The sequence below is a fragment of the Rhinopithecus bieti genome, unplaced genomic scaffold (assembly GCF_001698545.2).
Source record: "Rhinopithecus bieti isolate Rb0 unplaced genomic scaffold, ASM169854v2 scaffold_44592, whole genome shotgun sequence".
Lineage (NCBI taxonomy): Eukaryota > Metazoa > Chordata > Mammalia > Primates > Cercopithecidae > Rhinopithecus > Rhinopithecus bieti.
The window spans coordinates 790,272-803,286 of record NW_016818423.1 but is presented as its reverse complement, the minus strand read 5'-3'; the positions used below and the strand labels follow the sequence as shown (position 1 = coordinate 803,286).

General features: G+C 50.9%; 1 protein-coding gene across 1 annotated transcript; it reads right to left on the bottom strand.

Moving 5' to 3' along the window:
• Nucleotides 1-1,119: 1,119 nt before the first annotated feature.
• On the bottom strand, nt 1,120-8,976 carry LOC108518553 (antizyme inhibitor 2-like). Its single transcript, XM_017856999.1, has 8 exons — nt 8,848-8,976; nt 7,182-7,355; nt 6,099-6,271; nt 4,826-4,960; nt 4,003-4,168; nt 2,843-2,990; nt 2,607-2,707; nt 1,120-1,389 (listed from the first exon to the last, which is right to left on the bottom strand). Exons 1-8 carry the CDS (start codon nt 8,974-8,976, stop codon nt 1,120-1,122), a joined length of 1,296 nt encoding a protein of 431 aa, XP_017712488.1.
• Nucleotides 8,977-13,015: the final 4,039 nt, after the last annotated feature.

Below are 13,015 nucleotides of genomic sequence, written 5' to 3'. Positions count from 1 at the left end.
GTATGAATTGAGCAGGTGTGTGGGCTGCATTATTTAACATAAGAGATCAATAGCCCATTTTTTGTAGTCACTCTGAGAAGAAGTAGCTTCTAATGCGTCCCCTTCAGCCACCGTTCAAGAGGGTGGGAAAGGAGGGATGGTGAGACACATGACAAGGAGGATGGGCAGGGCAGTCTGCTGCTGAGAAAAGTCAGTGTAAGACCTGACCGAAGACACAGGCATGTGGTGGCTCACGCCTGTAATGCCAGCACTTTGGGAGGCTGAGGCAGGCGGATTGCTTGAGCCCAGAAGCTCGAGACCAGCCTGGGCAATATGACAAAACTCCATCTCTACCAAAAATATAAAAATTAGCTGGGTGTGGTGGTGCACACCTATAGTCTCAGCTACTCAGGAGGCTGAGATGGGAGGATCACCTGAGCCCTGAGAGGTCGAGGCTGCAGTGAGCCGAGATCATGCCACTGCACTCCAGCCTAGGGGACAGAGTAAGACTCTGTCTCAAAAAGAAAGGAAAGAAAGAAAAAGGGAAGGAAAGAGAAGGGAGGGAGGAAACAAAGAAAAGAAAGGAAAATGAAAATGAAAGAAAGAAAAGAAAAAAGAAAAGAAACAGAAGAAAAAAGAAACGAAAAGAAAAAAGACAAAAGGAAAGAACTGACCCAAAATGATAGCAAGATGTTTTTGGAAGGTTCGCATAGGATTTCATAGTTACCCAAACCTCTGCCTCCTCCCTGCCATCCCAACTCCCAACAGTTCCCAGGGGCCTACCTACCAGAGTGTCTTAAAGTCCTCCAGCCTAGCCGGCTCTGGGTTAAGGCTCTGCCTCCAGAAGACTCCTGGGGAAAGGGCATGGGATGCAGGGTGGGTGTCAAGGCCTTTGTCTACAGCCCTGAGGCTGCACACACAGCAGCAGAGCTGGGGCCTGGAGGCAGAGCTGGGGCAGTGGGCGTCTGAAGCAAGAGTGGGGCCAGACAGTGGCTAGAGGGCCTGGGGATCTCTTTGCAATTCTCCACCTCCCTGGGAGGGGGGCCAGAGGCAGATCAGAGCCCAAAGATCAGATGGACACTGACTTCAGTGAGTCAACAGGGAAAGGGAGATTCCCTGGGACCAGTTCCCACCCCAAACTCAAATGAGTGTGAGGTTTCCTGCTTCCTCTTCAACCCCAACCCCCAGGCACCTGAGCTGGGGGCCCATGGTGTAGCAGATGGTGGCAGGCAGGAAGCCATTGAAGCTGCAGCTCATGGAGGATGTGTAGGCGCCCATGGAGGGGAAGACCAGCCAATTGCCTACATCAAGCTGGGGCAGCCGCACATCCTCCAAGAAGAGCCTGTCAGAGGCATCGCATGTGGGACCATAGAGTGTGCAGGGGAAGAGGGGTGGCTCTGAGCAGAACTCCTGTGTGACATAGGAAAGGGGGTCAGAAAAGACAGCAGGCTGGCCTATCCCATCCCTTACCTGGAAGCCATTGAAAGACCCGGAAGGGCACTCCCAGGGGCACACGGATGTACACTGGCTGGGACCCATCCCTCTGTGGCCCCTGCCCAGCCTGGCCAGGTCTGATGTGCCTACAAGTAAGGGCTCGGATTCCTCCTCTGTAAATGGGGCTGTTGTCTTCATTAATGCTATAAGGCAGCAGTTGGAAAACTCAATTACCTAGAGGTCCAGCAGGTAACACAAATGAGTGAAATGGGCCAGGTAAGTCTGACAACAAACTGGAAAGTCACTGTCTGTCTAAAGGGGAAAGCCACTGCTGGAAGTCCCGTTCCAGATTGCAGCCCCTGACATGCTAGACTAATCTGTTGAATTATTTGTTGCCTTGTTTTTCTGCAGGCCATGTATCATCAGATCTCTCAAATGTTTGAGAGGAGCTGAGAAAATCCAGTCTTTTATGAAATATGTCTAGATTTTTAAATATGGGCAACTAAAATTGAAAACTATTGTGGGAACCAAACAAACACAGGGTCTCCTACTGGTTCCTCCATATCCAGTACTCACTCCCCCCGATGGGAAGAGAGGCAAATACACATATGAAGACACACACCCAGAAACACTTCACACACATACGCACTCGCACGTGCATGTAGACACACATCATATACATGACCAAATGTGTGCACACACCAAGACGTTCACTGGCCAGGAGAAACAGTCAAGATATTTACAAAGCAGTGTGGCCCGGATACCAACCCCTCACATCAGGAGACAACTGCCCTGGAGCTGGAGGAAGATCCTGTTGGCCCTACAGGGTCAGGTATCGCAGCTTTGTTGCCAGATCATGGGCGGGATTGAGCAGCAAGGGTGTTGGCAGGGAGGCCCCTGGTGGACTCAGGGAATAGCTCTTTAACCACCAGGGAGAAGAAGTTCAATATTTTGGAAAACATCCCATGCCTTTGTGTTCTGGTGATTGCCCCTTTGCCTGATGAGGCCCCCATAGCCAGCTGCTGCCCATGCTGTGACCTGTGAGCAAGCATCATGTACGTGTCCACGTGTGCTCTAAGCAGCAGGCCAGGACCTGCCTCTGGGGTCCAGCACAGCCACTGTTCCCAGTGGGGGAAGCACAAGGCACCTCAAGGTAAGGGACTAGACTCTTGGGGCTGGAGTGGCCCCCTTACCTTCACCATGATGGGAACCCTTGGGACAGGCTCTCGGTGGCCAAGGCGGAAGGAGCCATAGTGGCCATCGTTGAGATAATACATCAGCTTCCGGCTGCCTCCTGGGGAGAGCTCAGTCACTACTCTGACCCCCAGCTCCTGGGACAGAGCCCCAACCCTCTGCCCTTCCTCTCCTCCAGGGCCTGGGGATGCCTGGACAGTGGCCTCCCCACCCAGTGCCATCCTGGCCCACCCACCGGGCTCCAGCACAGCCTTCTTGGCAATGATGTTGACAGCGGCCATGCAGACAGACTCCATATAGAAGCGGCCTGGCTCTGCTATAACCTTGACACCACGCTCCTCAGGGAAGTCTTGGGCCAGGGCAGCACTGATCACTCTCGCCATCTGGAATGGGGTGGAGGGACAGCAGGAAGAGGTTAACTCATCCAACACTTGTTGATGTGCCAGTGCCTGTGCCAGCGCCTTACCTGCGTCAGTCCTTTCATCCCCAAGGCACCCTGCAGGGTAGGCATTAGAATTATCCCTGTTTACCAAAGAGGAAACAGAAGCTGAGAGACAGGAGGTCACTTGTGTGGGGTTGCTAGCCACCAGGCTCCCTGAGAAGTCCAAAGATGCAGCGATTTAATCCGATGCGAAGTAAGAAGACGAGTGTCTTGTGGACCCGGGGAATGTAAATTCCCAACTGTAACTGTATTGGTGATGCTAACAAGAATTCTACAAGAAAACATACACACATACAGACACACGGAGAGGCACAGCCCCAGAACCCTTGCTGCAGCTGCAGTGGACACCCTGTGCCACCTCCCCTCAGCCTACCTTAGCTCATCTGCCCTGTGCAAGATGATTTCCAGCCTCCAGTGCCTGCCCCTCTTTGCTTCTCGCTCTGTGGGCTTTCTCCAGCACCCTCAGAAACTAGCTGGAATGTGGGGAAATTAACACCCCCAGACCACAGCTTTCAACCAAAGAGGGACAGGAGTTGGTGAATAAAGGACCAAGCCCCCTGTCATCTACTGGGATGATTCTGAGGTTCTACATTGTCCCCAGGGGGACACGTGCAGGGGCCCACAGTGGTAACTAGCTCATAGATGAATTCTCTTTTGACTTTTCTCCCTTCTGTCTCACTTTCCTGACTTCCTCATTGGCGCTTCCATGGATCATCTCCAAAAAAGCTACTTGTATCCAAGTGTTTGTCTCAGAGTCTGCTTTTGGGGGATATCAAAGCCAAGACATGCACGTACACACTTACCCACCTGTGCACACAGAGCACACCCAGAGACACACCAGAGAGACCTAAACACAGAGGTACATGGATGAACACAGACTCCCCCCCAACACACACATGCCTGGGCACACACGCGGACCTCCCTGAACACCCCCAGCACCCCTGCCAGCTCACCTCCTCAAACTTGGGCCCAGAGTCCTCCGTTCCGGGGAAGCCCCCTCCAATGTTCAGGCAGCTCATATCATGCCCAGCCCCACGGCCCATTTCAAACACGCACCGGCAGTCAGCGATGGCCTGTGTGAAGCTCTGGGGTGTCTGGCAGTTGGAGCCCACGTGGAAGCTAGCACAGCCAGTGCATGTGACATGGTGAGAGATACGTACAGAAACACATGAAACACAGTTCTGAACCACAAAGCCACACGGACTGTGGATAACTGCGACAGAGACAGAGAGGCACAGTCACACATAAGGCACAAAACCACCGAGGCCAAATGCAGAAACAAACAGCTGGAAACATAACTGATTACACTGGCATAAGTGTGTGCTTTTAGACACCTGCACACTCAGGCCAACGAGGCACCCACGAAGAGGCACTCACCCTGAGTGTTCACACGTACACACACTCAGACACACACTGCCATGGAGCCCATGATCCCAGCACTGCCATGTGGACTCCCCTTCCCCTCATGGACACTTCACAACAAGACCCCAAACCCCCCGGGGCCTCAGGGCAGGGAGGCCCTGAGTAACCTTCACATTATATCCTGCCCCTTTAGACGGATGGGGTCTCACAGGCCCCAGAGAGGGGCCACAGCTTGCCATGGGCCCCAAATGATTACACTTACACCAATGTAATCAGTTATGTTTCCAGCTGTTTGTTTCTGCATTTGGTCCCAGTGGCTTATGTGTGACTGTGTCTCTCTGTCTCTGTCGCAGTTATCCACAGCAAGGGAAGGACCAGAACCCAGGGCTCCTGGAGTCCTCAGGCATCACTCACCTGGCTCCGACCACGGCCAACCCCAGGTCTCTGGCAGATGTTAGCAGGTGCCCACATGCCTCCAGGCTGGCCCCGAACTTGGTACTCAGAGGGAAGGTGCTCTGGCTGTCCTGGGTCCTCAGCCGGAGGAGCAGTTTGGAGGAGGGACACCAAGGATAGGGAAGAGGGAGAGAGCACTCAGCCAGAGACGCCAAGGGGCCCAGGTCTTCTTATACCACCCCCACCTGTGCCCAGCTGATTCCCAGATCTGGGAGGTTTTCCAATGCCACCAAATCCATGTGGCCATCACCCCAGCCCAACACACTTGTGTATACATCTACTTTTCCCTAGGTACACCCAGAGAAGGGAGTGTAGAAAACTGATAGCATTGGTAAGCACCTACTATGTGACAGGCAACATGCCTCCATGTTGTAAATGAAGGAACCGAGTTTTAGAAATGTTAAAAGAGACTTGCCCAGGCTGGGCGCAGTGGCTCACGCCTGTAATTCCAGAATATTCAGAGGCTGAGGCAGGTGGATCACCTGTGGTCAGGAATTCGAGATCAGCCTGGCCAACACAGTGAAACCCCATCTCTACTAAAAATACAAAAAATCAGCCAGATGTGGTTGCGGGCACCTGTAATCCCAGCTACTCTGGAGGCTGAGACAGGAGAATCACTTGAACTCAGGAGGCGGAGGTTGTGGTGAGCTGAGATTGCACCACTGAGCTCCAGCCTGAGCAACAAGAGCAAAACTCCGTCTCAAAAAAAAGAGGCTTGACTGGGCACGGTGGCTCACGCCTGTAATCCCAGTACTTTGGGAGGCCGAGGCAGGTGGATCACAAGGTTAAAGTTCAAGCCAGCCTGACCAACATAGCGAAGCCCTGTCTCTACTAAATACATAAAAATTAGCCGGGCATGGGGGCACGCTCCTGTAATCCCAGTTACTCAGGAGGCTGAGGCAGGAGAATGGCGTGAACCCGGGAGGCGGAGGTTGCAGTGAGCTGAGATCTTGCCACTGCACTCCAGCCTGGGCAACAGAGTGAGACTCCGTCTCAAAAAAAAAAAAAAAGAGACGTGCCCAATGCATACATCAGGTAAGCAACAATGCCAGGATTTGAACCTGGGTTGTCTCACTCCAAAGGCAGCTGCCAGACCCTCTTAAAATGGCTGGGCCTTGAGGGTCCTCCCCTTCACTTGTCTCAGGCCAGCATTTGTCAGGGGTGTGCTGTGTTGGGTGATATGTTCTTTACTGCTGACTCTCACCCTACCTGCCTGCACCCCTGCTGGTCTCACCTGGCCCCAGGGTAGTGCTGGGCCACCTTGGTGAGCTCCTCCTCGCTGTCAAAGGTCAGGAGTTGCACCCCGTGCCGGGCAGCATACCGGATGTAGGAGGCAGGCTTGCAGGGATTGGCATAGATGATGCGCGAGGGGGCCACACCCAGGCCCAGCACCTGCTCCAGTTCCACCTGGAGTGGCCAAGAGCCAGGGTTGGGGGCTGCCTCACTGGCCCCCTCCAACTATGTGGGGACAGGAACACTGTGCATGAGCCAAAGAGGTTGCCCTGATGGAACCCTTGGTTTGGGTCCCATCCCCGGTTCCCCCACTTTTAGGCAGGAGCCCTGGGTGGGATTGATGGGGAGCTCATTATGGAGTCCCTGCCGGGCAGGGCAGGGTGGGGCTCATAGTCTCAACGTGCCCTGCGCTCCAGGTGCTCATAGTCTCAGCTTAGAACCAACCCCCTCCCATCAATTTCAGCCCCATAGAGAGGAGATGGGCTGGCTTCCTAGAGGCAGCTGGTGCACTTAATCCTGCTTAGTGGAGGGTTCCTCAGAAAGGGAGGAAGGGCTGGTCCGAAGGTGGTGAGTTATCTCAATTGATTGTAACAGTCAGTTACAGATGAACTCCTTGTTCTACTCTTCCCCACTTCTCACTACTACACTTGACTAGTCTTAAAAAGAAAGGAAGGAAGGAAAGAGGCTCAGCAAAATACTCCCGTCCTGAGTTCTCCCCCTTCCCACCCTTGGGCTTCGGCTCTAACCTTCCTCAACATTGCTGAATCTCCTTCTTACACCCCTGGTGTAAGAAAAAAATGCCAGCTTTGGATGGATCATCTCTGTCTCTTACCATATGTTGGCCCATGGGCAAGTGATTCCCCCTAAGGCTGTCTCCTCCTCTATGAAATGCAGATCCCCTGGCTACCTTGCAGAGCGGATGGGAGGATAGAGGAGAATGCATGTTAGGCCCCCTGCAGTGTGCTTAGCACATTTCAAGTGTTCCTCGGGACAGGGGACACTTATTCACGACCTCAGCAGCAGCAGCCTGGGACTCCCCCCCTTCCAGCTGGCCTGGCCTAATCCTCGGCGGGCACAGGCTCACCTGGCTGGCGCAGTCAAAGCCGGTGCCCAGGGCGGCCAGGACACGCAGCACCCAAGGGCTACTGTTGCACTTCACTGCATAGAAGGGTGAGACCTGTGGCAGGGCTTGGCAGAAGGCCTGATGGCGGCTGGCCAGCATGTCCAGGTCAGCCAGCATGAAGGGGTCTTGCTGGTCCTACGGGATAGGGAGACAGGGAGGAAAGGCTGAGGGGGTGGATCATCTCATTTAATCCTCATGACAGCTCTATGAAGTAAGCGCTGCTGTTATCCCCATTTTGGAGATGGGGAAGCAAGGCTCAAAAAGGTGGTCACTGGCTCAAGGTCCTACAGCAAAAGCACGGCAAAGACAGGGTCTAAACCCAGGTCTCCTAAGTCTAGGGAGACCACCCTTGACACCGTTCCATTCGGCCTTGCGACGTGTGCCACGGTCCTGGGTAGGAGAGAGGAGCCTCCTGGGCCGGGACAGCTCCAGGCTATTTGTTCTACAGTCATTCAACAGGGTTATCCAGCACCTACTCTGTGCCAGGCTCTAATCTGGGTACTGGGGAAAGAGCAGTGAAGAAAACAGATCAAAAATCCCTGTCCTTGTGGAGCTTCCATCCAACTGAGCCACAGAGAAAAAGGCGTGGACTCAGGCAGCATGAGCTGATTAATCAACTATCAGGAGCCACACATTGTGCTGGGGGAAGGGATGGAGATACTATATAAATAATTCCATTGCACAGATGCAGTCACTGAGGTGCAGAGGACTGGAGTGCCTCACCCAAGTTCTTACTGCCAGACAGCAACACAGTTGACATTCAATCCCAAAAAGAAATGGGTTCAGGGATACCTGTAGGCCAGGATATTTTGAGATATCTATTTTTTTCCCTTCTAATTTTCTCTCTTCTTTTCCCCTTCATTGATGCCAATGTCTGGCTCTATAATGTCCTTGGGAAGAGATGTGGCCAGACAGGAGGTGGATGTAAGACTTTCTGGCCTTCTTAGGGAAGTTTAGCCCTTGGGAGAAGAGGATGCCAGGGTGCAAGAAAAATGTCATAGTGACACTGATAGAAGGCCTTCCGTCAGACCAGCAAAAGGGTCCGCTGACTGGCAGGGATGGGATGGTGAAGATGGTAAGAGAGCTGAGACTTTGTGTCCTAAGTGAGTCTGAGGAGAGGTAGGATGGAGCCCCTGGAAGCCAGTGGGGAAATGGTAAGTCACCGGGTGACTCTAGAGCAGGCATTCCCAGCCTTCATGTGCAGGCAAATCCCCCAGATCCTGTCAACTCTATGCTCTGTGCAGTCAGTCTAGGGTGGACAAAGAGTCTGCACTGCCAACAGCTTTTCCAGTGATGGTGACAATCAGGTCCAGACGAGATTATGCACGGAGGCAGCATAGCCCTAAAAACCCAGGGAGCTGGGGAAGCCAGGAGGACAAGCAGGCAATCATCTTTGTAGACCAAACCTGGAGGACCCCACAGCTTGGCACTGGGTAAAACCCCAAGTGGTGGAAACAGGCATGGCAGGAAGAACGAAAGTCAAGCTTTCCCATTAGCCCCAGCACAAGAGAGCCTTGAGAGAGACGGCCTAACGGCGTTACAGAACGGTGAAACAGAAAGCCTTATTTCTTGCCACTAAGGAAGACCTTAGTCTTCACAGCTCCCCGTCTCTCCCCTCCCTCCATACCGAATCAGAAAGTTCCTGGATCCTCCGCAGGACCATCTGCTGGGCAGATTCTTCCGGCCCCAGGGCGATGAGCTCCTTTGGCCATGGCCTTCCATGGGCTTCCTTCAGGCCCTCCAGGCAGATGCTCATCCCTGAAACTCCAACTGAGCCCTCTACCGGGTGTGGTCCTGGCATCCTGGAAAAGACTTGCTCTCATGACCCAGCCTCCTTCTAGCTCCCAGCTCCCCACTCCCCACAGGCCCTGGGAGCCAGAGCTCCCAAGTAAGTTTTTTTTAGTGTGTTTTTTTTTTGTTTTTTTTTTTGTTTTTGAGATGGAGTCTTGCTCTGTTGCCCAGGCTGGAGTGCAGTGGTGCAATCTCGGCTCACTGCAACCTCCACCTCCTGGGTTCAAGCAATTCTTCTGCCTCAGCCTCCCTAGTAGCTAGGACTACAGGCACCTGCCACCACACCTGGCTAATTTTTATATTTTTACTAGGAACAAGGTTTCGCCATGTTGGCCAGGCTGGTCTCCAACTCCTGACCTCAAGAGATCTGCCCGCCTTGGCCTCCCAAAGTGTTGGGATTATTATAGGCATGAACCACCATGCCCAGCCTGGAGGCCAGTATTCTAAGTGAGGTAACACGGAAGTGGAAAACCCAAAACCGTATGTTCTCACTTATAAGTGGGAGCTAAGCTATGAATACACAAAGACAAACAGAGTAATATAATGGATTTCAGAGACTTAGAAAGTGGAGGCTGGAGGGGTGCTAGGGATAAAAAAAAAAAACTACACATTAGGTACAATTAACCCTACTCAGATGATGGGTGCACTAAAATCTCAGAGTTCACCACTGTATAATTCATCCATATAACAAAAACAAACAAACAAACAAACAAAAAAACAAAGCAAAAAATAAAAATAAAAAACGTGTACACCAAAAGCTAATTTTTTTTTAAAAGCAGCAAGATGGAGTCAGCTGTGTTAGATTTCTCTCAGTGTTTTAATTTTGCAAAGGCAGTTTCAGGAGTCAGATCTACGGTGTTCCTGGGCTTCAGGTAAATCCCTATGGGAAGAGCGGAGTCCAGCCCAGATCTTAAGGGATAGGGGAAGTACTTCCCTAGCTGTCCCCTCTAAACCTCGGCCACCCTGGACTGCTCAGCCCAAATCTCCCAAGCCAGAAAAATGTACCTTCCTAGGTCTGTCCACAGGACAGGTGCACAGAGAGGAGTCCGACCCCTGTTATAAGCGAATGCCGGCAATGATGAGAAGTAGAGGGAACCTAGAAACCTCCCATCCACTCTTTCCACTCTGCAGATGGAAAGCTGTGGGGCCCAGAGGTCTCCAGATCATTCAGCAAACCAGGAGTGAAACTGGGAGTAGGACCAAGGCCTCAGACTCCAACAGGGAGCTGGTTCCACTGCCTCGGAGCACCAGCTGCTGTCTCCTGGGGTTGTGTCTCTTACCCTCCACTGCAGATTTAAGCATCTCACTGGAAGTGTCTTCGAATGGAAGTGGGAGCCTGTGTGTGTCACTCAGGGTCTAGTCATCTCCCCACTCTCTCCCCATCCTGCCTCTCCATGTGGACTGCTGAGGTCTCACCCGAGCTCCACCCTCCCTCTCCATGTGGACTGCTGAGGTCTCACCTGAGCTCTTCTGGCCCTCCCAGGCTGAAGCCACCACCTTGGGGCAGGCCCACCTCAGGGATCAGCTGTAATCTCCTGCAGGCTTACACCCCACCTCTGTGCTGTGACCCAGAACCTCCTCTGCCTGTTCCAGTGAAGGACAATCAGCAGGGAGTGGGCTGCTCTCCAGGTTTTTGTCTGCCAGCCATGCCCAGGGCAGGAGGTGGGGAGGAGGGCAGAGATGGCAGGACTGTGAACCCCAAATATCTGAGACAGATCTCAGTTAGTGTAGAAAGTTTATTTTGTCAAACTTAAGGATGCACCCATCACACAGCCTCAGGAGGTCCTGACACGTGCCTGAGGTGGTCAGGGTACAGCTTGCTTTTATTCATAGGGAGCCAGGAGACATCAATCAATGTGTGTAAGATGTACATTGGTTCAGTCTGGCAATGTGGGACCACTTGAAGGCAGCAGGGGTGCTTCCAGGTCATAAGAGACAAAAGGTTGATAAGAGATGAAAGATTGCATTGAGTCCTTGATGAGCCTTTCACTGAACACACAATTTAGTCTGACTCAGTGAATCTGCATTTTTACGTAAACAGTAGGGCAGAGGAAACAATCAGATATCCATTTGTCTCAGGTGAGCAGAAGGATGACTTTCTGTCTCCACCCTTGAAGATCAGTTATTAGTTTACACTGCCAGAGTGAAATTCAACAGAACTGTTTTAGGATAAAGATCTTGAGGCCCATAACGACTTTTCTTGTGGGCAGTTTGTGAGGGAGCTATGTAGTTATTTAGAAATAAAATGGGAGGTAGGTTTGCCTGACATAGTTCCCAGCTTGATTTTTCCCTTGGCTTAGTGATTTGGGGATCCTGAGGTTTTATTTTCCTTTCAAAGGGCCCAAGTCTTCCTCTGCCTGGGGGAAGCAGAGATAGGGGTCTCTCCCCAGAAACGAACCTGCTCTGAGACCTTGGACCAGCTGTTCTTCCTTTCTCCTGGCCTGCCTCTCACTCGCTGGCCCTCCATAGCCCTTTCTCCTTGGTATAGCAGAGGGCTTAATCCCAAGGGCTCGACATCCGGGTGATTTACCACTTACCAAACCTGGTGTGCCACTCGCAACGAATTTGCTATGGGCAAGTTAGTTGACTGCTTTGAACCTCAGTTTTTTCAAATGGAAAATGGGGCTTTGAGGCCAGTTATGAAGATTAAGATAGAAAAAGAAAAGATATACAAAGTGCCTCACTCTCACCGCTGCTGTTTATGTCTGTGTTTCTATCCATAGGAACTTTCCCTTCCAGATCGTGTTGGTCTCTGCTTAAAACAGGGACCAAATCTGCATTTCTTGGGTCCCCAGTGTCTAGGATAAGACTTGGGCTGAAGCGTGGTGACTCACGCCTGTAATCCCAACACTTCGGGAGGCCAAGGTGGGTGGATAGATTGAGCCCAGTAGTTGGAGACCAGCCTAGGCAACATGGCAAAACCCTGTCTCTACAAAAAAATACAAAAGTTAGGTGGCTGTGGTGGCACACGCCTGTGGTCCCAGCTACTTGGGAGACTGAGCAGGAGGATGGCTTGAGCTCAGGAGGTTGGGGCTACAGTGAGCTGTGATGATGTTACTGCATTCCAGCACTCCAGCCTGGGCAATAGAGACCCTGTCCAAAAAAAAAAAAAAAAAAAAACTTGGCACAGAATTCAGTAAATATTTGTAGGATAAATTAATAAGTGGATGTCACAGCTAACATATGAGATCTGGGATTTAGATCAACTCCCATCTGACTTCACATCCTATAGGGATCCTGAACAGAAACATCAATGGGGCAGAATTGAGGGCCCGGAAACAAAGCTGATAGCAAAGACTGGAACATGTCACCAATCACCAAAGAAGGTGAAAGGGACAGAGAAGTGGTGCTGGGGCAACAGGTAAACAGTTTGGAAAGTAAAGTCTGTTTGGAACCTCACTTAACAGAATAAAGCTGAAATGGTTTAAAAAATTAAATAAATAAAAATATATATATGATCATATGATTCCATTTATATAAAATATCCAGAACATACAAATCCACAGAGATAGAGAGTAGATTTGTGGTTGCCTATGGCTGAGGAAAGGGGAGAGAGGAATGGGGAGGGCCTGCTAATGGGGACAGGGTTTCCTTTTGCGTTGGTGAAAATAGTCTGCAATTAGATAGAGATGATGGTTGCTCAACTTGGCAAACATGCTAAAAACCACTGAATTGTATGCTTTGAAAGGTCAAATTTTATGGTATATGAATCATATCTCAACAAAGTTGTTTAAAAAAAACAGATTATGCAATCTCTGCATCCATCCAGGGAGGTCCAGAATCACCAGTTATTCTCTTATTAAGAAGTTAAATATATATATTTATATAAAATATATATGTATTATATATAGTATAGATATATTATATATAGTATATATATTGTATATAGTATATATATGTATTATATATAGTATATGTGCTGCCTATATATATCTGTATCTCCATAGTCATAATTTATTGCTTGTTTTGTTGCATTATTTGAGAGCAAGTTTTTTAAGAATGGT